Genomic DNA, 25,151 nt, shown 5'->3' with positions numbered 1-25,151 from the left:
TCTGTTGACGTAAGTGTGAATGAGAATTTATCAGGAACCGAATGGATAAGCATAGCGGAATTGGAGTTTCGAACCCGTGGGACCTCGACTGTGAGCCAGACGTAATAAACACTGCTCGCACAGCAAAAGTGGTATCTGTTCAGATACGCCCACAACCTCCATGAGTGCTGCAAAACATGCACTAGATGGCACCTGTGCACAACCACAAAGTGCACTTGCCATCAGTGCCAGACATAAAAGTCCCTCAGGAGTCATGGTAGATTTAGTCTTGGGGAGCAGAGGAGGAGGAGAAGCACAAGTGCTTTGACAGGTAAGCGACACAAAGTGTGTGCGAGACTTGTATCTATTTGTTCAAGTGGAGCTGTTTCTGAGAGGTCCACATGGGACTTTTCTATCAATTTGCACAGACTGACCTCTTGGAGAAGGTGTGTAATCGTCACCAACACAGCAATCCACATGACAGCACGTCGTCGCAAGACACACTTATGACATTTTTCTCCTGTCAAGTGTTCCCCCCCCCCCCTTTTTTATGAGTGTAAAGTGGATACACAGCTGTGTGTGAGTGTGTGTGTATGCACACTGCAGGGAGGATGTGGTTGTCAGTGATGGAGATCAAGTGAGGTTTGGGAGGTTAAAAAAAAAGAAACGTTGCTTTCCCCCCAACTGTAATTAAGTGCACAGATTTCAGAACAACTTGGTTAAAGTATACTTTGACTTTTTGAATGTAGAAACATGCAATTCAAACACACGATTCTTTAACCAGTGATTTATTTATTTTTTTTACATTCACTTGCACTTATATTAAGCGAAGAATGTCTTAATTTCACCTCACCAAATATTTGCTATGTAACAAACTGTGCGCAATGAATATTAGGTTAAAGGGTCGCTGCACCATATAATTTGTACTATGAACTGGTGGACAATGATTACTGAGCTGATAGAAAGTATTGCTTATCCATACAATTGCGACCTTTCGGCCTTTTGCAAAAAAAAACAACTAAGCTTGTCTTAACTTTGAATGTACTCCGTTTGAGCACAATGAAATGCATTGTTTCGAATACTTAGTCAATGCCATTGATTATGATTATTCTTAGAATAATGTGAATCAATCAGTACTCATTAGTATTAATGGAAATACTTCCTGGGTTATCATTCAATATGACCAAAAAAAACCAAAAAAAAACACAACAGTTTGCGCTAACTACAAGTTACTGTAAATGCAATTGTATTTTTGTGCGAGTACTGCAATATTTTGTTGTGTCTTTAACAGACAAATTTTCATTTTGTAAACCAGTTCACAAAACTCAATGTGAAATACAATAATAAAAATAATAATGCCAATTTCGAACCCATAAATAAGTCAGGACACAGTAAATAAATCCTCCCTAAAATCGTTATCTCCAATTCCATTAGAACTTTTTTTTCCCACTCCAGCGAGGTATGTGATCACCCATCTTCTATTGGATTTTCTCTTAAATATGAAACCGTAAACATCAGTTTTACAGATGCCACGTCTGCAGGCAGGGTGTCTTGTGGTCATGACGTCTACGCTACTTTGATAATAGGTGGTTTCAGCTTTTATTATTATTATTATTATTATTATTATTATTGTTTTAGGCGGCACGGTGGACGACTTGTTAGAGCGTCAGCCTCACAGTTCTGAGGACCCAGGTTCAATCCCCGGCCCTGCCTGTGTGGAGTTTGCATGTTCTCCCCGTGCCTGCGTGGGTTTTCTCCGGGCACTCCGGTTTCCTCCCTCATCCCAAAAACATGCATTAATTGGAGATTCTAAATTGCCCGTAGGCATGACTGTGCGTGCGAATGGTTGTTTGTTTCTATGTGCCCTGCAATTGGCTGGCAACCAGTTCAGGGTGTACCCCGCCTCTTGCCCGATGACAGCTGGGATAGGCTCCAGCACGCCCGCGACCCTAGTGAGGAGAAGCGGCTCAGAAAACGGATGGATGGATTATTCCTTTATGTTATTATTTTAAGTTCTTTATTCAGGTTTTATTTTCAGAAGGCAAAAAAGGAGACGGCAGTACAGTGGCCCTCGTGTACTCACGGCTCAGCACCCGTAGATTCACTTATTCGCAGATTTTTCATTTTGTTTACATTTTTTTCCCCATTTTTTCGACCCCCAAAATGCTTATTGGCAGTTTGTCCTTGCTTATTCAAGAATTTTTATCGTATTGGTACTCAGCATCGGTATTTAAGAGTGATTACTCGTACTGGAATGGGTCTGAGAAAAAAGTGCACTTGAACATCCCCAATTGGTGCTTCTGCCTGTTTCTTTGTACTCCGTCTTCCAGTCCATGGGCCGTTTGAGGACTTGATCCTGAATCACATCGTGGGCCAGCTGTCGCATCCCGACCCGAAGCAGAACCAAAGCATGCTAACCTTTAACGTGACTGCAAACAGCAGCGCTGTCCTTTTTCAACCCTTTTTGTCACCCGCGTTGGACAAAACTATCAACGTGCTCATGGTGATCGTCCTATTCATCACCATGATCTCACTGGGATGCACCATGGAGGTGTCCAAGATCAAGGTGACTCCTGCAGCCTTCGCTCAGTTCGATAAGCTTGTGATGGTACAATATTAGGCATTGTGTTTGTATTTTCCTTCCAGGGACACATAGTGAAACCTAAGGGGGTGGTGATCGCAGTCCTGGCCCAGTATTGTGTCATGCCGCTTACAGCCTTTTGCTTAGCCAAGGTTGGTTCGATGGTGACCTTAGATCTGCTCACACATACTGTTCTGTACTGTTGCCATTATACTGATTAGATAATAGCTAAATGAGCCAAAGGAGGTGTTGTTTTCTGCAGTTGTTGATATAATACCTGTATTCCTTTTATGATGGCTTGGTATATTCTATCAAGGACAACATACCAATGACCACATTCACATAAAATGATTCTGGAAATCTTTTCGTAATCGGCAAATATCTTCAAAATATTTGACACTATTCAGTATGAAATGTTTTTTTTTTTTTTTAATTATTATTATTATTTTTTTTACATCTATTAGTGTTTTAGTTTAATATTCATATGAATAATATTTAACATTTAAACTGTGGTAAGTATATATGGTATATGTATTAGTATTTTTGTGTTGAACTAACAAAGAATGTAAACATATTTTTCTGAATGCACTACACTCAGAATGTATTTTTTTCTTCAAACCAAACATTTATTATGTATTAAATGATAAATATATATGTTTATTTGTATTGTTTGTTTCTTGATTTATTGTATTATGTATATATGTTAATTTATATTGTTGTTATTATTTAATAATAAATAATAATAATAATGAACCTAATAAAATACGCACAGTACATGATGAGAGAAAAATGGGGAATACTGTAGATTAAAAAGGTACAATTAAAAAAAAAATTATATTCCTTTCAACTGAGCAGTATTATTAATTCATTGAGATTCACATCTTCCTTTTTTATGATGTCTCCCCTGCTTCTCATTTATATGCATACATTTGTACTTTATGCCGTATAGCAGTGGTTCTACACCAAGTACTATATAAAAAAATATTAAGTTCTCCAAGTAACACTATAACGACCAAGATTAAAATACAGTAAAAGAGTAGGCTTAAGTGTTCATCAAAACGAGAAAGAGATTGTATTCCTAAAAAGTATATTTATTATTGTAATCCACTGTAAAATTATGCACAGTTTTAACATTAACACTACTAAAAACTACTTAAATGATTTACATGTATTGGACAATTAAGTAAAAAATAAAAAATAAAAAGATAGTGTAAATGAAAATTTATTGTACTTTAAAGTTAAATACAACAGAATTGTACTTAAAAAAAGTACCGTACTTAAAAAGTAAAAAAAAAAGAAAAAGAAAAAAGGTACTGTACTAGATCTCCCCCACCCCCTCTCCCCCAAATAAGCTGTATATATTGTATTATATTTCATGTTTTAAATGTAATTTTATCTTGCATTAAATAAAGTGATTATTTCTCGTACCACTAGTGGTACTCGTACCACATGGAGAATGACTACCATATAACAATGATGTTGATTGTCCATCCCTCCATCCATTTTCTGAGCCGCTTCTCCTCACTAGGGTCGCGGGCGTGCTGGAGCCTATCCCAGCTATCATCGGGCAGGAGGCGGGGTACACCCTGAACTGGTTGCCAGCCAATCGCAGGGCACATAGAAACAAACAACCATTCGCACTCACAGTCATGCCTACGGGCAATTTAGAGTCTCCAATTAATGCATGTTTTTGGGATGTGGGAGGAAACCGGAGTGCCCGGAGAAAACCCACGCAGGCACGGGGAGAACATGCAAACTCCACACAGGCGGGGACGGGGATTGAACGCGGGTCCTCAGAACAGTGAGGCTGAGGCTCTAACTAGTCGGCCACCGTGCCGCTGATGTTGATTGTAACGTATTAATATTAATGTTGCTTCCAGGGCTTCCAGCTGGCTGACATGGCGGCTGTGGTGGTCCTGATCTGTGGGTGCTCCCCAGGGGGGACCCTCTCCAACATCTTGGCCTTGGCTATAAACGGGGACATGAACCTCAGGTACACACACATGCATGGAGTAGTTGATTATTGTGCATATTTCAGCGTACAGTTCAATAACCTCATGATGCGGTCGAGTACACACGCTCAGTTCCTGTCATCATTAGAGTTGACTGACCTGCTAGATCATAAAACGATGATACTGTAATATTTATCACAGCACGGCAAACCCCTGTTGGCCATTCACCCCTTTATCAAGAAGCAGGTGTGTCCTGTGTTGGGTGCTGGCGTGTTGTTCTGTGCATTCCTGGTATGTCGGAACTGTCTGGATGCGGGGGTGGGGCTCTTATCTTGTCCACACCTGGGAAGTGTGGTGTGACACAATGGATCCAAGGTGATATATTTAAGGGATAAATAGGAAGACACATGTTTACAGACAACACAGATTATCACTGATGTAAAACGCAGTGGCCTGGAGGCCAGAAACGATGTGTTGGCTTGTTAATATTAAAAAAAAAAAAAAAAAAATACTAGAAAGAATAAGTTGACAAGCGGTATGGAAAATGGATGTTATTTGTTCTAAACTTTGGATGCAGAGGCAAAAACACGACAGGACGACAACGTAGCCGTCACAAACAACTACGATCCCTGCACAATTCAAACATCTCTCACCGTCTATCTGTGGGCAAAGACAAGTGGAAATAAAACTGAGACTGTTTCACTTAATGACCTGGAATAGTTATACAGTTATTAGTTATACAGTTGGCTTACTTTAGCTACAACAGCATTAACTTTGCCCAACATTAGCCTCAAGGCTAGTTGTAATCAAAGAAGTGTACATTTCTGACGTGTATATACGTTTGACACAAAGCAGTAAGAAAGAGACACAAAGAGAAATACAGTATATATATATATATTTTTTTTTTATCTTTATCTCAAACACACCCTCTTAAATTTTTCTTACTGCCAATGAATTATTATTATTATTATTATTATTATTTTTACCAAGCTTTTACTGTTTGGAGCAGATCTTGCTCCTGTGGTTTGAACAAAGTTACTGACTTTTAAGGTCATTCACACATAAATTATCATAAATCTTCATAAATCCAAACCGACACACACACACACACACACACACACACACACTGCCTGTCAATTTTGTGTGAGAACAGTGAATTGATTTGATTGTCTCACAGTTACATTGATCACAAGATAGCAATAAGTTGGAATGAAGTTAGTTCGTTGTTAAAAAAAAAAAAAAAATGTTTTGATGTAGGCGAGCGACTTCAGCTTGCTACATTTCTTTCGACTTTTACAAAATCTCCCAAATCCATGTAGGAAAATGTTGAACTTTGCCATATTCCTAAAAGGTGTGTTTGGAGCAAACCAAAGAACGCCATACTGTGAGTGAAGCATAATGGTGGCAGTATCATGCTTTAGGGCTGTTGTTCTTCAGCTAGAACTGGGGCCTTAGTCAAGGCGGAGGGAATTACGAACAGTTCCAAATACCAGTCAGTCCGTGTTAGAACAAAAGTTAGGGCTCTGCGAGAAAGAAAGAAAGAAAAGCCTACTAGAACATCTGAACTTATTTAGTTGAAAGTAATGGGTTAATTCTGAACAGCCACATGCCAGTTAGAGGAGGGTATGCACACAACCACATTATTTCCATTATTTTTACTTCCCCTCTGGAAAAAAAAAAAAATCACTGGAGTTGTACAGGTTATAGGTCACATTAATGGTGGAAAAGATTTTTAAATCATTTATTTTTGTTTTAATATAAGAAAAACCTGGCATTTGACCATAAGTGTGTAGACGTCTTATATCCACTGTATTGTACTGCTCTCATGCTAATCAGCCTCCATTATTCATGGCAAGTCCTATGATTTACTGTGAATGTTTTATCAATAGAAAGGTTTAAAGTCACGTGTTCGCGTCCACAGTATCGTGATGACGTCCTGTTCCACCTTGCTGGCTCTGGGCATGATGCCCCTGCTGCTCTACCTCTACTGCCAGGGCTTTGGCGACCTGCAGAACGCCGTGCCTTACGTCGACATCACCGTGTCGCTCGCCATGATCCTCGTGCCCTGCGGCATCGGAATCCTCATCAACCACTACAGGCCGCGCTACTCCAAGATTATCACCAAGGTGGGTCAAAAGGGGCTCTATGTACGGTATATAATAAGCCTAAACATATACAGTATATGTTATTCTGCTGACTAAGAAATAAACACCCCAATAAACAAAAAAACAAAACAGTGGTTGTCCTGTCTGCACTCAGGTAGGTCTGACCATCATGTCGATTTCCTCCGTGGCGATCGCCGTCGTGGCGGCCGTAGCCATCCGCAGCGCCATCCTGGCAGTGATGTCGCCTCCCCTTCTGGCCACCGGTGCTGTCATGCCCTTCGTCGGCTTCACCTTCGGCTACGTCATCTCGACCATCTTCAGACTCAGCCAAGCGTAAGGCAGACAGAAACGTGTTACTGAACTGAACTGAACTGAACTGGGGCCTTAGTCAAGGTGGAGGGAATTATGAAACAAATACCAGTCAGTGTTAGCAAAAAAAAACAAACAAAAAAAACCTCAGGCTTCTGCTAGGAAGAAAACAAATGTCAGAAAAAAGCCTAATAGAACATCTAAACTGTACTTGGGGTTAATCAGAAGCACTTTAAATTAGGGCTGCACGATATTGGATAAAAATGACCTTAAACCTGCTATATACAGTATATTGCGATGTGAAATAATACAGGACCAGTGTTGGGAAAGTTAATTCTCCACGTGAACTATTCAAAGTTCATTTCCCCAGTCCAAAAAAGTAACTGGTTCGTTGTTGTTTTTTGCCCCTCCAATATGTTGGCGATTACCCCCAAAATACTGGCATTTCATTTCCCCATTGTTGCCATCCAGTCAGTCCACACTAGGAGCCTGCAGCTGCAGCTTTCACCCTACAATCTCAAAAACAAGAGGAAAAACTTTTTTTAAATGAGTAATTAAAAAAAAAAAAAATGTCCTTAATGTGCTAACAAAAACACACAACACAGTATGACAGGAACGATGGTGAAAGGACATTGATAACTTTGCATTCCTCGCAGCTCTGGCTGACTATATTAACAAAATAATCTACTTACAAAACAAATTCCCTATTATCAAAGTGTGATCGTACAGTGTTTTAACAATAGCATTCTGATACAAATAATGTTCCTGGTAATCGATTTTTACAACATGCACTGTATTACAAAAGAATTCGCTCCCATTTACACAGTGCCCCTGAATGCAACTCGCGCACTCACGCAGCTGCCCTGTGCCAGCCTAGTTTCATTCTGAAGAACGAAATAGGTAATGCAGCAGGCGTACTTTCTTTCTATTCAAACAGGTCCCTCTGCTGGTCACTTTTAATATTACAGTTGATTCACTGTATAATCCAGAACACCAACATCGCAGCAGACCCTGCGATTTGACTATTGTGCACATGTACATTGCGATGACGATGCTCAACCAAAATATCGTGCAGCCCTACTTTAAATGGTGGCAGATGTGTGCTGACTTCCATTTAATATGATTTGGAAAGTAATGTTTTAATTCTCTAAACAGCCACATCCCTAGTTAAATTGGGGTGTGCAGACTTGTGCAATCATATCTCAAGTTTAATTTTACTTTCCTTCTCAAAATGTTTTTTGTGAGTCGTGCAGGTTGAAGGTTAATCGTTTTTTATAACCACCCTTATATTTCCACGACTCATGAACGTACTCCCGCTCAGGAAGCGGAGGACTGTCGCTATGGAAACAGGCTGCCAGAACATTCAGCTGTGCTCAACCATCCTGAAGCTGGCCTTTCCACCGGACATGATCGGCCCACTTTTCCTCTTCCCGATGGTGTACGTATCCTTCCAGCTGTTGGAGGCCATGGCGCTCATCTTGATCTACAGGTGCCACCAGAGGCTCACGAGAAAACAGAAAGGTAAAGAACAGCCACTTTGGTTTATAACAAGCAGCTTCTTCTCACTTCTTTTCCATCTTTCCTGAACCATGATGGCAGAAATCCAGTAAGGATTTTTAGTCATTGACCAATTACAGTACATAATCCTGTTTTTTAGGGATATTTTCTTATGTTTCTGCTTGTGGTGCATTTACTGTATGTCTTTATGCAGTACAAAATACAGAACATCAGCAGATTTAAGAAACATATATATATATATATATATATATATAGGCGTGCATGTTAGTTTGAATGGCTGTGCCCTGCGATTGACTTGTGACCAATCGACAGGCTACCCCCCCCCCCCCCCCCCCCCCAGAATCAGCCGGGAAAGGTGCCACCTCACCTGCGACCCTACTGAGGTCAAGTGACTGTAGAAAAATGGATTGATAAGGCTGCTTAAGTCTGACTTCAGTAGTAGAATGTAGTGACACACCCTCTAATATAGCTTTTTCCTGTCTGCATTTTTATTGTATTTCAGATTGTTCCTTTTGCATTATGCATAAATTCATAATTTGGTCCGTCTGCTATTTGATCAACAGATGCGTACCAGCCTGCCATGACTGATGCCGGACTGAAAGTACTTTCTGAAGGGACTGTATGACAGACAGGCCTCAATTCCTCTATAACAAACTTGTGTCTGGACTGGAAATCTTATCTTTTTAAGTCCACAGGACTTAAGTTGTACTTGAAACATCAATGTTAGGTCTGCTGAAATGACACTTTTGCAGTAATTTTCCACTATTATTATATTACTTCCGTGCAGGCAGTAGATTCCGTTTCCTATCAGTGACTGTGTTAATGTGAGTGTGAATGGTCGTCTGCCTCTATACATGCTCTCTTATTGACTGGTGACTTCCAGTCTGTAGGCTTCCAGAGTAAATGACTGGATGGACATTCATAAAGTGACAAAGGGAGAATGGCTAACATTGTTAAAACAGCTTTAATAGGTATGCCCCACATACATTGTCCCGTTTTTTTTTTAATTTTTTTTACTGAAAACAAAACCCTTATGTACAAAAGACTGTATTGTTCCAAACCACATGAACATCACTCACAGTGTCGAATTACATGTACACTCTCGCACACAAAAAAGAACTCATAATAAAAAAAAACATGAATAGCGTTTAGCAAGTCTGTCTCAACGTATATGTCTACAGAATGTAACCAATCAGATCATCGCGCATTCCCTTCAAAATGCACGCTTGCACATTGATTCGTTCTTCTCATGATGGACTGCCCAGTATGGAGAAAAGATGACATTTGAACTTAAAATGGATTTCAAAAGGGTGGGAAAAATAAATTCAAGCATCCCCAAAAGTACAGTGGCTCAACAGTGGAGGCAGAGGAAACAGGAAGACGGCAATGAAGACATTGTGAAGTGACTCGAGGAACAATTAAGAGACCTTGCTTGCGTATCAAATACACCGAATAATCACTAGGGAAAACAAAACAAAACATACCTTGCCATCCAAGTTTGATATTTTCCCTAAGAAACATGATTGAGCTTTCACAAACAGATTCTCCTAAGACAAGTGGTTAACTTAATGCTGGCTTTCGGTGGAACGAGACCGGGAACGAGAAACAGGGCCTTTCTCATGAGAAGCAGCAGGAGGTGTAGCAGACATGGATCGTTTGTTTGGATCCAGTGACTTGGTGTTAGGGGAGGATGCATCGCCAGTGGGGGAGCTGCTGCGGGAGCGACTGCGGGTTTTGGCTGGGCTTCCAGAGCGCCGGGGACTGCCAGAGCGCCGGGGACTGCCCGAGCGCCGGGGACTGCCCGAGCGCCGGGGACTGCCCGAGCGCCGGGGGCTGCCCGAGCGCCGGGGGCTGCCCGAGCGCCGGGGGCTGCCCGAGCGCCGGGGGCTGCCCGAGCGCCGGGGACTGCCCGAGCGCCGGGGACTGCCCGAGCGCCGGGGGCTGCCCGAGCGCCGGGGGCTGCCCGAGCGCCGGGGACTGCCCGAGCGCCGGGGACTGCCCGAGCGCCGGGGACTGCCCGAGCGCCTGGGACTGCCCGAGCGCCTGGGACTGCCCGAGCGCCTGGGACTGCCCGAGCGCCTGTGACTGCCGGATGAAGAGCGATCACGGGACCGGGAGCGCGAGCCAGAGCGAGAGCGAGATGAACTCCTGGAGCGGGAACGACTTCTTGACCTTCAGAAGGCAACAACAGCGAAGAGTAACTAATCGAGGTAGGCAGGCAGGTACAGGATCTACTGTAGTCTTTTACTCAGTAGGTGGGCATGTCAAATAGTTGGTAGGTTTGGTCAGTTAAGTCAAGGCAAATGTTGTGCTTTGCATGGTTAAAAGCCGTTAAAAACAAAGAGCAAAAGACAAAAACAACATAAAAATAAAACACCTTGCTAAAATTACTAAAAAAACAGTGCAAGAAATATATATTTTTTTAAAAGAAATTCTCTAAAATGCTCAATCCTAAACATGACAAAAAAAGTTTAACCTGGACTTAAAAAACATTCACACTTGGGTGTGACTTCACTTCTATTACCAACTTATTCCAATTGTGTGCCGTATAACAGCTAAATGGTGCTTCACCATATTTGCTTTAGACTCGGTGCTCCACTATCTGACCCGAGTATGTAGATCTCAGAGCCCTAATGGGTATATGTTCCATTAGCATTTATTTAATGTACTCAGGACCTAAACCATAGTGATTTATAGACCAGTAGCAGAACTTTGAAGTCTATTCTATAGCTGACTGGGAGCCAATGTAGAGTCTTTAGAATTGGTGTAATATGCTCTGATCTCTTTGTTATAGTTAGAACGCGAGCTGCAGCATTCTGAATGAGCTGCAGCTGTTTCATGCTCTTTTGGGGCAGTGTGCGTCTTCAACAGAGTTTGGCTGTGCCATGGACTGGATGATTGTGATGTGAAACGGAACAATAGTAAATTAGGAAGCGACCTGAGAAAAATAAGAGCGTTGTGTTGAATGCTGGTATAATGCATCTCCCTAGTCATTCACAACAATAAATGACAAGGAGAAGAGTTTGCTACACAATGATGTTACCAGTTAACAGTTAGCCTAGCTTCTTCCATTTCTTCTTCTACTCTTGATTCTTTATATTTTCCAGCAGTTGATGCCACAGTGCTGCCTCACACAGGTCAGTCTATTGCGCCCGCTATACATTGGGGCTAAGGACCCAGCCCTTGTCTGAATAGTGATATAAGAGGGTTCACAGTATGCTACACACAAAGAGCAGCAAGCACATACACCGATTGTTTGCTCATCGTGTGTAGGGTCTCTCACATTTTAAAAATGTTTCTCACAGTTGTGATTTTAAAATTGTTGAGTGGGTACCAGGCCTCAGTCAGAAGGTGGGTATGTAGCTCAGTTAGTCGGTAAGTAGGCAGGCTTATCGGTAGGTCAGTCAGCTAGACAGGTAGATGTGTATATCAAATAGTCAGCTCTGTTAAGCCTGCCGCACACCGAGCAATGTGGGTGAAACAGACTGAACTTTGTCACGCAACGAGCGGGGTTCAGTCACTAGTTCTCATGAGTGGCTGACCATTGGCCACTGGTTTTGCAGCAATTCAAGATTTAAATTGCTGGTGAGCAGCGTCACAACATCGCAGCTGTAACTGCCCGTCAAAAATACCATGCCATATCACGTACGCTTTCATGACCAAAATATACGTTTCCGGTTATAAGCGAGCAGCTTCCACCAGTGCCAAGTCTTACCAATAAAGTAATAGTACAGTATACAATTGTGTTTAACAATACTTAACTACAGTCGCCGACGGTATTTTTTCCATGATGTTTCGAGTTCTGTCGGTTTCAGCCACAATGCTCTTTGTGCGGCGGGCTTTAGATAGTACGTAGGTCAAATAGTCGATAGGTAGGCCAGTTAATTTTAAGGTTAATAGGTAGTTCTCAAGACAGTTGGTAGGTAGGCTTGTCGGTGAGTCAGTTGGGCAGTTCATTGGTCCGTACTGTGGGTCAGCCGGTGAGTGGGAAGGCATATTTGTTCGACTGTAGGTAGGTGCATAACAAAAGACCACGTTTCTTGATGACCCTACAAAAAAATGGAAATAGTCAAGAAAATTCACCTCTTCTTGGCTGCCTCAATGAGCTTAATTTTCCTGCCATTGATCTCCTTTCCAGACAGTTTCTCAAGGGCATTTTTCAGGTCGCTGTAAGAGGCAAACTCAACCACCCTGGAAAGATATTGATGGACATTGTTTGGGTAAATTCACACTAATACACTTACACTAATACCCAAAGAAAGAATGACTCACCCTTCGTTGAGTTTAGGTCGATGTGCATCTGCAAATGTCACCTCTCCAGCTTGCCTCATGAAATCTTTCAGGTCCTACGCATGTAAAAGGCGGTTAACACGGGGAGAGACTCTGGACAGTTAATCACAAAAAATGAGATAGGACTGATTTGGTCAAAAGGAGAGATGGTTAGAGTATAACTACTGAGGCTGTACAAGGGGGCCAAGAACCTCAAACCTATCAACCAGTCGCCTCTTCAACAAGACCACATTTTTAGGACCGAAACACAACTTTCTAAATTTAGGATCAGCCAATTTGTTGCAGTTTTGAGATTCTTGCACCACCCTCTTATGAGAACTACAGAGACATGAACACCATCTGCATGAATTATTTATACTGCAGTGGTGCCACTTGGGCAGATTTTGGCGCAACGAGCCCTGTTTTCTCAGGGCTCCGCACCGGGACCGCCCCTGCCTCGGCACCCTGCCTCAGCAAAGAGAGTGAACAGGGTGGAAGAGAGGAAACTACTACCTGAGAGCGAAACCCTTTGGGGTAACAGCAGATTATATCCACAGGCACCGGGGGACGTATTCACATGCTCTCTCTCTCTCTTTCTCGCGATGTGCGGGAACACCAGAGTGGGGAGGGGGGAGTATCGATTCGATCGAAGCCCCTCAATTTAACGAACCATCGATCAACACGGCCATCGACTCGCACTCTCTCCTCTGCTTTCTCTCTGCCAACTCTGTTTCCTCTCCCTCGCTCTCAGCCACACCGCCTGGCACCCCATGCCTTGGACAGAGGGCGTTGCGAGCGAGCGAAGGGGCCGCCAGCGCTTCCCCGAGTGAGGGGCGAACGCTCACATGACCAGCAGGCTTCAACTAGTAGGAGTAGGACAGAGTGGCTGACACCACAGGCTCAACCCAGACAGAAGGACCCAGAAGGGGCTAACTCCACCATAAGCGAGCTCTTCCACATGACACAACAGTCTGGCTGGCAAATAAAGGGGTGAAGAATTGGTTAAAATTGGAACACAGGAACAGATTACTTGTTTTGTTGTTATGAGTTAACTTAATTTGCACTAAAATACATCTTACCAAACATGATAAAATATTTTTACCAAATTTAGGAAAAACTACAGTATTTTGAGTAAAAATTATACATGTACAGAAATTATTATGGAGACCTAATAATGTTGTTCTCATAGCATTTCTGGTGTATAAGATGCTCGGTTTCAATGCAGAACTTAATTTGTGGCAATACTGACCTGCCAGCTGACACGGGAGGACAAGTTCTCCACAATCAGACGGTTCTCGGTGCGCATCGGAGGTGGGTTTCGACTGAAACGAGGCAAAAACCATGTAAATTGCTGTAAATAATGTTCTCAGTTCGGGATAAAGTGTGAAAATATGATACCTCCGATTGTTCTGAGTGCCTCGACCATAACGATCAGGGAAGTGGCCGCCGCCTCCGCCGCCACCTCCTCTTCCTCCTCCTCCTCCTCCTCTGCCGGCACGTAGACGTACACGAGCGTGCTCTATGGTCACCCTGACATCGCAGACAAAAGCAATGTGTTTAGTACTTGGAATGCTGTGTGGATTTGGTTGAGTTTGGTTAACTTATTCATTACATGAGAGGAGGGTATACAGTGTTCCCCCACTATATCACGGTTCATTGCTAGTGGTCACTAAATCGTCACTCATCGGGCCTGCTTCCTCCTCCTCTTTCCTTTCCTTACGTCCGACCGCTGCGGTAGCCTCTTCCTCTTCTCGTGGGGGGCTGCGGGGCTTGCTGTGGAGTTTTCGTCCCTGCTTGGTATGTGTGGGGGGTCCGTATCCCACACTCGGGGGGAGTGGGTGCTGGCTGGAGTGTGTGTGTGTGTGTGTGTGGGGGGGGGGGGGTTCCCGGGATAGGTGCTGCGAGGCGGCCCTCTTCGTTTGTGGTTGTCCTGCCTGATGGGCCTAACCTGCAGTAGCCATGCCTCTTAATCACTCACCTAGCACACACTCACTGTATATATTTTTCTCACTATAGGCACATCTGGGCACACATACATATCCAGGGGGACTGGTATGGGGTCAGGAGGATGCGGGTGTCGGACCGGGGTTTCAGAACGTCAGTGCTGTTTCCCTGTCTGGGCGCCCTGCCCCCCGCCCCCCTGGATTTTAATGCATCACACACACTCATCACCATGTGTCTTTTAATGCACCACATTCACCCATCTCTGGGGGACAGTGGATCTGGGGTGAGGGGGATTTGGCTGTTAGGCACCAGTGCCTGGCAACCCCCCTCCCCAGATTTTAATGCACCACACCACTCAGGGGGGCACTGATACACGGCGAAGGGCCAATGACTGCCAGTCGGGGACCTGGCAGTCATAGTAAAAGGGGGGCGCGGGGGGGGTTACCAAGCTCCATGGCGGTGCTCCTGAGGCCCGGCCCCCCGGGCTGATGACTGCTTGGCGTTGGGGCTCCCCCCTCATGCCCCGCGGCTGCTGCTCCCTGGGTTCCCCCCCCCCTTATCGGGTGCCCCTAACTGCCCTCCTTTCCAACAAACAAGGGACACCATCCCACCCTTGGACTGGACGGGGACTGGCTGCATCGTGGGCCCTGCAGGTTGGAAGGGGCGGACCGCCCTGGGTCCTTCGGTCTGGGACGTGTCCCGTCTGCCGGGCTGCTCTCGGGTGGACTCCTGGGCCCGATCCTGCCTCTCGACTGATTGGGTGGGGTCCTCAGCCTCCACGGTGCAGGCATAGCAATTACAGGACACTTCTGTCAGTCATTGTGCATGCAAAATGGTGTCAATTCACTTGCATGTGTCCACAGGCACACACCCCTGGGACTTTTTCGCTGGGCGTGGGGCCACTCACTTATTTGCGACAAATAACTCATGAATATGCGAATTGCTTGGGTATCCCATCACTCACACTCACCCCCTATAGACTTTTATAAATTACATAGTCACTCCCACCGCACTTCAGTTGTACAGCCGGGTTCACGACCCTTGTCCCGCATGCTTCTTCTCCTGTCCTTGTCCTGTCCTTCCCTCACTGGGTGTAGCACTACTGGCCCATACAACACTCATATCTGTTTCATTGTTCTAGATCTGTAATGATTTACTTTTCTCATCTTGTTTACAATTGGGGCTTTGTCTTTTGTCTTCGTCTTTCACTCCCCTCTAGAAACTTTGTTCTGCTCGACTGATCGACTCTGATTCTAAATAAATATCAATTATAATACTAAGAAACCACAGCGGCAGCTTAAAAACTCCACTGTGACACAGTAAAACTGTTCCGGCATAAAAGGGAAACAGATCCTCCATTCTGCTTGACCGAACAGGACAAAAATAAAAATCTGGCCTGCGGAAGTAACAAAAATTTTACTGTCCATAATCCAGCGTAATTCAGAGCAAGAAGAGGATGCCTCTTCAGTGTAATAAAGGACAATGTTTTGCCATTTTAATATTCATTGTTCCCACAGAGGAGAGAAAATGTATATACACGAGTATTGTATGTTATTTATGTGTTGCTATGTGTGTGTTAAAATAGCAGGTATTTGAAGGTTTATAATTACCATTATATGGTAATTTCAGTTAGCCTGTCTATGGTGTTTGACATTGTTTGCACTAGGCTAGCAGACTTTTGTTAGATGAAATTATACGATTAGGTTGAACATTTTGTTTGAATATTAAATGTTGAATTATCTTGTTTTATGTTTCAGTTGTAACGTAAACTTCAATTGGGAGGGACAAATAACTACCTTGAAGCAAGCATGAGTTGCCTCTTATTTTGGAAAACTGTAAGCAAGATAGTGAAAACAGTAGGGCTATGCACGAATCGATGGTGACTTGAATTGGTATTTGAGTCAGCTGGGGGGAAAACAAAACAAAACGCAGAATCACAATTTTCGTATTCAAAGCACAATAAATCAAAGAAAAACATACTACTGAGTTTATTCTGAAAAAAGCTGTAATGCTGCCACGCTGCGTTTAAAAAAATACAAATTCACGAGTTTTAGCCTTTTTTAAGGCCAACGCCAATTGGACTTAATGTGCATAGCTTCTGCGCAATGTAGCACCACCGACATCTATGCATAAAGTTTATTTTAAAAAAATTAAAAAATAAAAAACAAAAAGATCTCCACAGAAGGAGAGGTCCATTACCCTTGCCCCGGGGAGTTCCACAGATATTCATGGCAGCGCCACAACCGAAGCTGAAAAGGAGCCTTCGCCGAGGTGGATGGCGACCGCGGCACAATGGAAGGGAGAAGATTGATCCAACACAGGACTGCAGATAACCAGCCAGCTAGGTAGTCCTGGCTACATAGCCAGCCAGACAGCTAGCCAGAAAAAGGAAGCAGCAGGTCCCAGATAGCAAGGATTTACGGCAACGACAGGCGCAAAACCTAGCGAGGAATCCTGGTTAAACTAAATACGAAAAACCTTGCCGGGGGGGAGACCGAGACGCGCCAAATTGGATTTTTCATTTGTTGGATTGTTATTTCGGAATGGTACATGGAGTAACAATTTTGATAGTCATTAGTTACTTTAATAAAAGTCGTGACTGGGGATTTAGAGGCCATATATACAGCCCATGAGCTGGAGTTTTCCCACCCCTGCATTAGATTTTGCACAATGGTTGACTATCATTGATAGCAAAGGAAACTGCTCACCGTTCATTACACAGTTCTTTGCCATCAAGTTCATACACAGCATCTTCAGCATCTCTGGCATCCTCAAACTCCTACAAGAAAAAAGCACATTGCATTCCGATTAAGACTGTTCTCGTGTCTTTGTTGTAATCCTGAGTGAGAGGCTTGCACAATAGCTGAACAAACTTAATATCCTTGACTTCGGATTTCAAAACTAGCTTTCCACCAATTTGTTGTGTATGTGTAATAATATGACGAGGCGATTAAACATTTATCTGGTTTCAAAGTCATAACAGCCCTCTGAGGGAAACCATAACGACATTGTGGCCCACGACAAAAATTTGTTTGACGCGTAACCTTGCACGCTTGGAGTCAACCGAGGTATGACACAGCGATCCCTTCCCCCAGGAACAATTCCAGCAGGCCGGCGACGCGCTTGCCGCCGTCCGAGGTGCACTCTGAGGCGGCCAGGTGAGCGCGACTAACCGGTCTCTTCCTGGATTTGCATTGCTGTCCAAGTTTAGTGAGCTGGAGGAGTTTCTCTGGGCGGAGACGCAAGGGGACGGGGGAGGGGACTGAAAGTTGGCTACGTTCAAATATTGCTAGCTGTTTGAAAACTGTATAATCATGTACTTTCAAGTAAAATTACTGATTCTGCACTTATACGTTCGCCCGATTATTAGATTTAGTCAAGTATCTGTACTTCTTCTTACATAAAGAGACCGATTACTTTGACAACTCATAAATTACTGACTTCTCAAAATAGTTTAAAAATACACATTTTGTGAACAAAATGTATTGTACGTCACTCACCACAAAGCCAAAGCCTCTCTTCAGGTCGATGTCCCGGATGCGTCCGTATCCTTTGAAGAATCTCTCCACATCCTTCTCCCTGGCCGAGGGGCTTAGTCGTCCGATGAATATACGCGATCCACTCATCTTGAAAGCAGTAGCCCTATCGATAAACAAACGAACATAATGACACTAGTAATTAATATGTTGTCTTTGTTCTCAGTACACTTATTCGTGCTGCTGTCGTTTAGCACGCCAGCTAGCGCGGCCTAGCTTAGTATCTTCCAATAAAACACGAAAAACGGTGATAGCGAGTAACATATATGAGGAACTATGAGTGGAATTGAAACAATAAACGATTAATTCTTACGAAAAAAATATGGTTCCTCTAAGAATTACCTTAACGGAGTCTTTGGAAGGCTGTCGGGCTGCCAGCCGAGACGACAAACGCTGAAGACCACACAAAATGGCAGCAACCCACGTGACCATGCAGAAGCCGGTAAAATCCGGAAAAAGCCGAAGTCCTGAGAAGGGATTTAGTTCTTTTGTTTTAACCGTTGAGTCGTTTCAGCTACAAACCACCAGGTGTCCTTCCCGTACAAAACATGATGCAAACAGGAAGCGACGACAGTATTCAAACCCAATTTTAAACAGTCAATTTTGACTTTGGACCTTAATCACGGTAGATTGTAAACGGGTTGTGGGTGCCTGTTATTGACAGAAAAAGAAAAATGATTAATACTGAGCTAACGAATCATTTAACGCAACACGAGCCTTATACATATTACAGTTAGTGGTTCATCAGTGCCGTAACACGGGCTGTCTGTCAAGAGAGCATTGTGAATTTTGTATATTATGTTAAAAAAACAATCATAAAATTATCACCATTATTTTTATTCCAGGCAGCACAGCCAGCAGTGGTTAGCACATCTGGCTCACAATTTGTGAGGTTAGGGGATCGAATCTCAGCTCCAGCCTTACTAGGCTGCACAGGTCAATGGAAGACTGTAAATTGCATGAAAGGGTGAATGTGAGTGTGAACGGTTGTCTATATGTGTCCTGCGATTGACTATAGCTGTAGAAACTGGATGGATTATTTATTTCTATTTAGTACATTTCCAATATGACTAACCGTAATAAAGTGACAGCTAATAAACACTCTCGAGCTGTCTTTTACTTAAGTCCTATATAAACTTCAATAAATGACACATTATTCACATTCAAAAGAAAGCTTTAATTAGAAAGTTATATACACACTGTAAAATTAAATTAAACTTTATACAAATATTAAATTAATATTCTCACACCCACTGCCATGTACAGGGGAAGATCAGAAGCTGAAAGCATTCAAACCAAGAATGAAAATGTTTACTATAACCTGTTATTTTCAGGGAAGAGACACTGTACAACAGTGCCTCTGAATACAACATTAGTTGCTTTTTTTTTTTTTTTAAACTTTAACCCCATAATATTTTACACCAGGTAGTAAAGAGAAGTAAAGCAATTATGAAACACAGAGGCGCATAAAAATCATCAGTGTCATCATCACAATAGCTGGAAAGGAAGGAAAGGACAGAAAGGGATGGACATTACTTTTTTTGACAACAAAATGAACAGTGATAAATAAAGACAATTTGTATGCATTGAATAGAAAAGAACAGAGTAAGGCCTTTGGGAAAACAGAAAACGTTGCACTAGTGAAAAAGCAACCACCAAAGCGGATGCTTTAGATAATACATGAAAAAATGTACAGATCTAAGGCAACATTCTGTTAGCAATAATAATGAAGAGCCAAAAAAGATCATATAAATCACATAAGGTTTGATTTTTTTGGAGTCATGCTGTGTTCATGGGGGACAGCTCAACCACAAAAACACCTTATGACAATCAGGAGGAGGATGACAAAAAGCATGATTCTTTAATATGCTCTTGGTTTTATAAGATTACACGAGTGTAAGCGCTTGGGCGCGCGGTGTATAAAACATAATTATTTAATTTCTTATTTCACTGCAACCAGTTGCAGTTATGTCAATAATGCGCAAATGTGTTATTTTCAGTTCAGCGTGACTGACGATGGGTGCAAAGCCATTTTTCTAGAGAGATGCCAGTCATCATAAATATTGATTAACAATACACACGGTTGTGTACTGGATTCATTGCCGGATTATAATTGTGTTTTGCTGTTTTCAATTAACGTTGGTCAAGTAACTTGAGGGGGCTGCTTCTAATCTGCGGAGGGGCTGATCAGGAAATGGCTGTTATGCGGGGCACTTTATTGAGGACATGTCCCCTCCTGCTTCATATACAAAGATGCAGACACACACGCACACACACACATACACACATTCACTCACTCAAAGTCAAACTCGTCAGATCAAAACAAAGTGAGCCACACGTCAAACAATAAATACAGCAGGAAGGAGCATTTTGTTTGAGCTACTTTAACGTTTTGTCTTGACCAATCAGCCTGATGGACAGCCCTTCTTGTGCTGCTCAATAAAATGGGATCTCGTGTCTTGCTTTAAGTCGGTTTCATCACTTTTAGGAACCGAAACAACAATCAATCCTACTCATGCAACAGAAGAGGAAAGAAAGCTCTCTTCCAGGTTTTAGAAAGAGGTGCCCACACTGCTTTCTACTCTTCCCAACTAATCCCATTCATCCATACAGTATGCTGGATGTTGCCTGGATACAGAGACAGCTAAAAAGAGAGCGAGAGAGAGACAGACACGCAGAGGAGGCTTCATGCTTAATTCAGAGTGGGCCACGGCGCAGTGACAGCCATCACTAAAAACAACATGCAGCATTCACAAAGAGGGCCACAACATCCAACTGTCACTCACAACTCTTCAAGTACAGCGGGAAGACAATTTGGAACACCACAGGGCCACTAGCAAACTTAACATTTCCTGTTTTAAATCCATTGATGGCTAGACCATTTTCAGATGGAGCCTGTGTCAACTATAATATATAGGGTGAAATCAGGAAGGAGGTGAGTGTGTGATAATACATAGCCTGTAGCACACAGCCTTGACTCAGTATGTATGTTTGAAGCGTATACAAAGGCTGTAAGGATTGTTAATAAGGTGGCACCACTTTGTCTAGTCTCGAGTTGGCTCCTCTGGCGTTCCATCACTGCCTGTGGTGCAGTATGTACTGGTTGATGGCTTTGTTCTTTGTCTGTAGCAATGGCCGAAGAGGTTGCGCTGGGCATAGTTTTAGTCCGTCTCTGCTGGCCTGTGAGGGTTGTTTGGGGAAGTTGGGTTGACAGCCACACTCTGTCCTGGTCAGCAGAGAGAGACGGGAGACTGCTGCTAGCACACTGGCAGGCTTCATGCTTCCTTCAGCAAGGGAATATCTGCAGGGAGACAGAACATTATATTCAAAGTGAGTAGGGATTCTCGAGTCATTCAGAACAACATCCCTTACAAAGCAGTAGTAAATAACTGAAGCCAACTTTCCACCAAGTCCAGTAATCTTTCACGTCCCCGCTATACTGTGGATTTTTAAGCAATCATTTTTATGGTTTTTACAGTAGGCCTATACAGGCAACTGAATTTAGAGTTGCGCCCCTTCAGTGGAGTACCACTTTGTGCCGCAACATGTAGGTACTGTACATGTAGAATACATTTTGTTTAAATATACAATGCTTAATTAGTTATTTCCCCCCCCCCCAACGTTTTAAAGTAAACTTCACATGGGAGTGGCAAAAAGCTTGAATCAAGCACGCTAGAACTCTTATTTGGAGAATGTGAGCAAAATAATCTTCATTACCTATGATACGATAATCTCCCATTTCTCAACAGTGAGTGAGACCAGGTGCTAAGGAATACTTTAAATGTATCCTCTGCGATGAACAGGGGTTAACTGTATTAGTTTTGTGTTTCCATTATCAAAAGTTGTTGACCAGATTGGTCAGACACAAAAAGATGTGAAAAGAATGCAAAGGGCACAAAAGCGCTAGTTTTCAAAACAGCGGATTACAACAGATTGAAAGCCATTTGTTTCTTTTTATGGATAAGGCAGTTATTGAATTGAGGCCCTTTTTGTTGAATGCATTGTGGGTTACATTGTCTTGCAGTTATGCGCCCCTTTCTACTAACACACTACCTCAGTTGTGCTCTACACGCCTTGGTATGGTGTTGATGGTTTGCAACTTCAAAAATAGAAGAATGGGAAACTTCAAAAACCAGGGTGCATTGAACAGATCAGTCAGAATCAGAGGTGCTAGTAAACAACAACAACGACACAGAAGAACAAGCGTCTTCTGTATTTACTGTACATCTGTGTGTGCGGCTGCTGGCAGTAAGATGATGAATTTCATTTGAGGAGAATGACTGCAGCAACAAATCAGACCAATGCAGCAAAGTGGAGATTGTGGAGAATAACACTGCCACAACCAGCGCGAAGCCACAACAACAGAACAACTGAATGTGTTTATAAATGTAATTTCTCGCTGTGTATCCTCATGACAATGAATCTGCGTGACTGAATGTGGTTTACATTAGGTCATATGGTATCGGGTAGGGATGCTTGTAACCCCAGCTAACAAATAGAAATAGTACCTAGTACCTCGCCTTTTCAAAAGGAATCAATAACAAGTAGACCTACGTTGAGCCGAGTAGGTATTGTCGAATGAAAAGCTGTAACAACTATGGTCATACCTACATATAGTAGAAAGGCAAACCAGAGCATGGTTTACCTTTTAAAACGCCACCAGAACTGTGAACTTGTACTGCCTGTTGGAAATGTGGGTAAGCTAGTTGAATTGGTAATTTGTAGTCGATGCGAAGGCGATGATTGTTGAGTCGATGTCGATTAATTGACGACGTTGTTGATATTTTTTATTCAGTTGTCAACTCGCCGTCTGTGCTTTCACCTCCAAACAAGCTCGCTCACTCACTTTTCCCGCCCTCCTCGTTTGCACTGGCCCCACCTCCCTGATTTGTTCATCCAATCACATTCAGACACTTGCTCATCCAATCGCATGCAGATACCTTCATGGTCACAGACACTTGGAACTTGTAGAACTAACACCAATTCACTTAACAACAACAGTGTCATATATAATAGTAGTATGAGGAAGGAATGCTTTGCAATAATGTGTTGTAGCAAATCTACAGTTGTGTTCTATAAGAAAAAGTTTGTTTTTAGAATACATTTAAACACAGCTTTCACTGGGATTAGGGTTATTAATCTTCATTGATAAAAACTGAAAGGTAGTATTAGATTTCTGATTACTGTCTGCTGTCAACCATTTTAGTATATATTCACTCACACACAAGCAAAACATGTATTATGTATTACTGATGCTGTGCCATTGGCACTGCAGCTTACCATCAGAGAAGTCATCTGCAGAGGTGACAGAGAGCAGACTGTGCTGGTCGCTGCTCTCAGAGTCTCTACGGAGAGGTAGAGGGGCTGCACACGCACCCCCAGGGTGCTCTCTAGCCCACGATGATAAGGAAGAGGAGGACGAAGAAGACGGAGCCTGATGAACAAGCACCGTCTCTGCATGATGATGGGAGGGGATCGATGATGAGGTGGATGGGAAACAGAAGTCTAAGTCTCTGTGGTGGTGGGTTCCACTGGGGCCTTGGCCTCCTGTGGCCCCCTGAGGGAGACCCTCAGACAGAACGATCGGGACTCTGGACTCCGGAGGAGCTGGAGGAGGTGGTGAAGGTGGAGGGGGTCCTGAACCATTTCCATACACAGCTTCTTCATAGGAGGGCAGTGCCACCTGAACCCCCTCAACCATGATGGAACCAGATTGGCCTGAGACTCCTTGGTCCCTTCTAATGAGCAGACAGAAAAAAAGAGTGAAACAGGCAGAAAAGCAGGCCAGACACAGCATCACAAAAGCACAGTCAGGTGGAAAGGTACTGTGCAGTCATATGTGTTTCATACTTGACTGTACAATCCCTTTATTTATCCCATTATTTTGCAGTCTGCACTAAGCTCTCTGGCATGTTTCACAACGAACAAGTGTGCTAACGTGCGCTAGATCAAATTGCTGTGGCCTTTAATGATTGAAGTCACAGATGAGACAAATTCAATGCTCACATTTTGCCTTCACTTTGCAAAACAAGTAGGCAACTTTTCTTCCATACACACAGTATTTCAACAAAGACAGATCTGCTGTGTCACTGTGTGGTAAAATGGAGGCACTTTAAAAGAACCAATATTGTAGTGGAGTCAGTGTACCTCTAAAACAACTCAAGCGTTCCTGTTTTGTGCTGGGTTTAAAAAAATCTAGCTCGGCTCGATTTAAAAAAATAACGTTCTAACCTCATGAAAGATAAAACAAGAAATATGCCAACTGATGGGCAATGTGACCCCAAATTGTCATGACACTTTATTTAGCAGTTTTATTGCAGCTTCTGTTGGATGACGACAGCTTTACTGGCAATGGATTTGCAGTCGGGTCCATTAAGGCAAGCAACACAAGGAGTCAGACTGAATGCTTTACAAGGTGTTTGCAGTATTTTTTCTTTAATATGTCAATAGCTTTATCTCATACATATTTAAGCAGTGCTTATCATGAGTGTGAAGCAATGTTTCACACTTTGTGATGGGTTGTTTTCACATAGGCGTAATGTGCAAATCTGTGCCAGTTGCAGTCATTGCCACTCTGTGCTTTTTAAGACCGGGGAATAAATCAAGACTGTAAAACTGTGTTAACCATAAACTAGCAACACTAGCAATCCCTGGCGTGACAGGGGGACTTTCCATTGTCTCAGCTTTCTTAAGTAATCAACAGTTGGTGTGGTATGACATTGAATTGCAGGTATACAGGGTAAAAATACTTTAATACCATGCCTATCTTACCTGCTGTGATGGAACGATTTGAGTTTGGGTTGCACGAGCACAAACAGCACGACTAAAAGTAGGATGAGCGCCACCGAGCTAGCAGTAGACGCCACAATAGACAGAGCTGGTATGCCGAGTTGAGAGCTTGGCTCCTTGTCTGGGGGATGAAAGAGGAAGATGAACCACAAATACTTGATAGCCCAAA

General features: G+C 43.0%; 3 protein-coding genes across 4 annotated transcripts in view; 1 reads left to right on the top strand and 2 right to left on the bottom strand.

Annotated features, from left to right (window-relative positions):
- Window positions 1–199: 199 nt before the first annotated feature.
- Window positions 200–9,265, top strand: slc10a1 (solute carrier family 10 member 1). 2 transcript variants are annotated; one of them, XM_061753061.1, is made up of 9 exons: window positions 200–310; window positions 408–425; window positions 2,310–2,545; window positions 2,626–2,712; window positions 4,441–4,553; window positions 6,434–6,638; window positions 6,772–6,950; window positions 8,248–8,447; window positions 9,008–9,265. In XM_061753061.1, the coding sequence occupies exons 3-9, from the start codon at window positions 2,390–2,392 to the stop codon at window positions 9,067–9,069; spliced, it is 1,002 nt and encodes a 333-aa protein (XP_061609045.1). In that variant the 5' UTR covers window positions 200–310; window positions 408–425; window positions 2,310–2,389; the 3' UTR covers window positions 9,070–9,265. The 2 variants fall into 2 exon arrangements, with proteins under 2 accessions (XP_061609045.1, XP_061609046.1); XM_061753062.1 differs by lacking the exon at window positions 408–425 and having other exon boundaries at window positions 227–310.
- A 124-nt stretch (window positions 9,266–9,389) lies between these two features.
- On the bottom strand, window positions 9,390–18,688 carry srsf5b (serine and arginine rich splicing factor 5b). The gene is made up of 8 exons (XM_061753059.1): window positions 18,536–18,688; window positions 18,158–18,299; window positions 17,366–17,436; window positions 14,112–14,243; window positions 13,963–14,035; window positions 12,717–12,790; window positions 12,528–12,635; window positions 9,390–10,616 (listed from the first exon to the last, which is right to left on the bottom strand). Exons 2-8 carry the CDS (start codon window positions 18,281–18,283, stop codon window positions 10,010–10,012), a joined length of 1,191 nt encoding a protein of 396 aa, XP_061609043.1. The 5' UTR covers window positions 18,284–18,299; window positions 18,536–18,688; the 3' UTR covers window positions 9,390–10,009.
- Window positions 18,689–19,346: 658 nt separating this feature from the next.
- susd6 (sushi domain containing 6) overlaps window positions 19,347–25,151 on the bottom strand; it is a 39,714-nt gene continuing 33,909 nt past the window's right edge. Inside the window, exons 5-7 of the mRNA XM_061753060.1 lie at window positions 24,965–25,103; window positions 23,474–23,931; window positions 19,347–21,494 (exon numbers count right to left, since the gene is read on the bottom strand). Coding sequence (XP_061609044.1) covers window positions 21,469–21,494; window positions 23,474–23,931; window positions 24,965–25,103 — 623 coding nt within the window. The 3' untranslated portion in view covers window positions 19,347–21,468. The remainder of the gene's footprint in view (window positions 21,495–23,473; window positions 23,932–24,964; window positions 25,104–25,151) is intronic.

This window comes from Phyllopteryx taeniolatus, chromosome 18 (genome assembly GCF_024500385.1).
Source record: "Phyllopteryx taeniolatus isolate TA_2022b chromosome 18, UOR_Ptae_1.2, whole genome shotgun sequence".
Classification (NCBI taxonomy): Eukaryota; Metazoa; Chordata; class Actinopteri; order Syngnathiformes; family Syngnathidae; genus Phyllopteryx; species Phyllopteryx taeniolatus.
This window is presented reverse-complemented; position numbering and strand designations above follow the sequence as displayed.